The sequence below is a fragment of the Leptinotarsa decemlineata genome, unplaced genomic scaffold (genome assembly GCF_025532065.1).
Source record: "Leptinotarsa decemlineata unplaced genomic scaffold, Ldec_3_MD MMD2_tig00000035_RagTag_RagTag, whole genome shotgun sequence".
In the NCBI taxonomy this organism is placed as follows: domain Eukaryota; kingdom Metazoa; phylum Arthropoda; class Insecta; order Coleoptera; family Chrysomelidae; genus Leptinotarsa; species Leptinotarsa decemlineata.
Window position 1 is genome coordinate 22,577,843 of NW_027412540.1, and position 875 is coordinate 22,578,717.

Below are 875 nucleotides of genomic sequence, written 5' to 3' on the forward strand. Positions count from 1 at the left end.
AACCGTTGATATCTCGGTCAGTTCTAGCCTTCTACAAATGTGTAGCGTTTGTTTGCAGCAAACTAATGAGAAATAAAACTGCACAAAATGTTTAGCGGACATACATATTTCATGTGGCCATTCAATTCAGGGGTGTGATGATACTGAAAAAACTCTGTTGTGTGTCCCTTGTTTTAATTCGGAAAATATTGATAAAGAGAGGAAGAGGTCAAAAGCTTGTCTTGAAAAACAAGCTAAGAAAATGAAAGCTAATTCCGATAAAAAGTTTCCCCCCGTCACCAAAGGAGTCACTGTTCGTGTTCCAATTCCTGACGTTGACAAAGGAAGAGGTGACTTGAGAAATATTCTGGCAGTGGTCATGGATATGACAGAAGATGGGTTTTACAAATTAGGGACCGCCAACGGAGTTTTGAAACAACTGTACGCAAGGTCACAGTTTACAGTTTTCAAAAAAATCCTAGTTCGAGTAGAAGACGTGCCTGATCAAGAAACAGGACTTCGTACCGTTGCAACAGCTCAGTCAACAGGAAGCGGCCAAGGATTTGTGAGATGCACTTGCAAAACTAAATGTCAAACCAAACAATGTGCTTGTGTTAAAAACAATCGAAAATGCAACTTGAAGTGCCATAGTTCTCTTTCCTGCTGTAACAAGTAATTACTTAAATTAATATTTCACTTTTAAATTTTACTCTAGTAAAATATGAGGATTTTCAGATCCTATGTTTAATACATTTCATGTTTGTTATTTGCAATAAACAATTTTTAACAATGTTGTTCATTTTATACTTTGCCTGCAAAACTTTTGACATTCTATATAATGCCTAGGCATTATACACAATGCCTAGGCAAAGTTTGTACAATTGTTAAGAAATGAG

General features: G+C 36.2%; 1 protein-coding gene across 1 annotated transcript; it reads left to right on the top strand.

Annotated features, from left to right (window-relative positions):
- Window positions 1-241: 241 nt before the first annotated feature.
- Window positions 242-655, top strand: LOC141481126 (uncharacterized). The gene has a single exon (XM_074172241.1). The coding sequence runs from the start codon at window positions 242-244 to the stop codon at window positions 653-655; it is 414 nt and encodes a 137-aa protein (XP_074028342.1).
- The last annotated feature ends 220 nt before the right edge of the window (window positions 656-875 follow it).

Coding starts and splice junctions, on each gene's coding strand:
- LOC141481126 (XM_074172241.1), top strand. CDS start 242: ATGAAAGCTAATTCCGATAAAAAGTTTCCCCCCGTCACCAAAGGAGTC.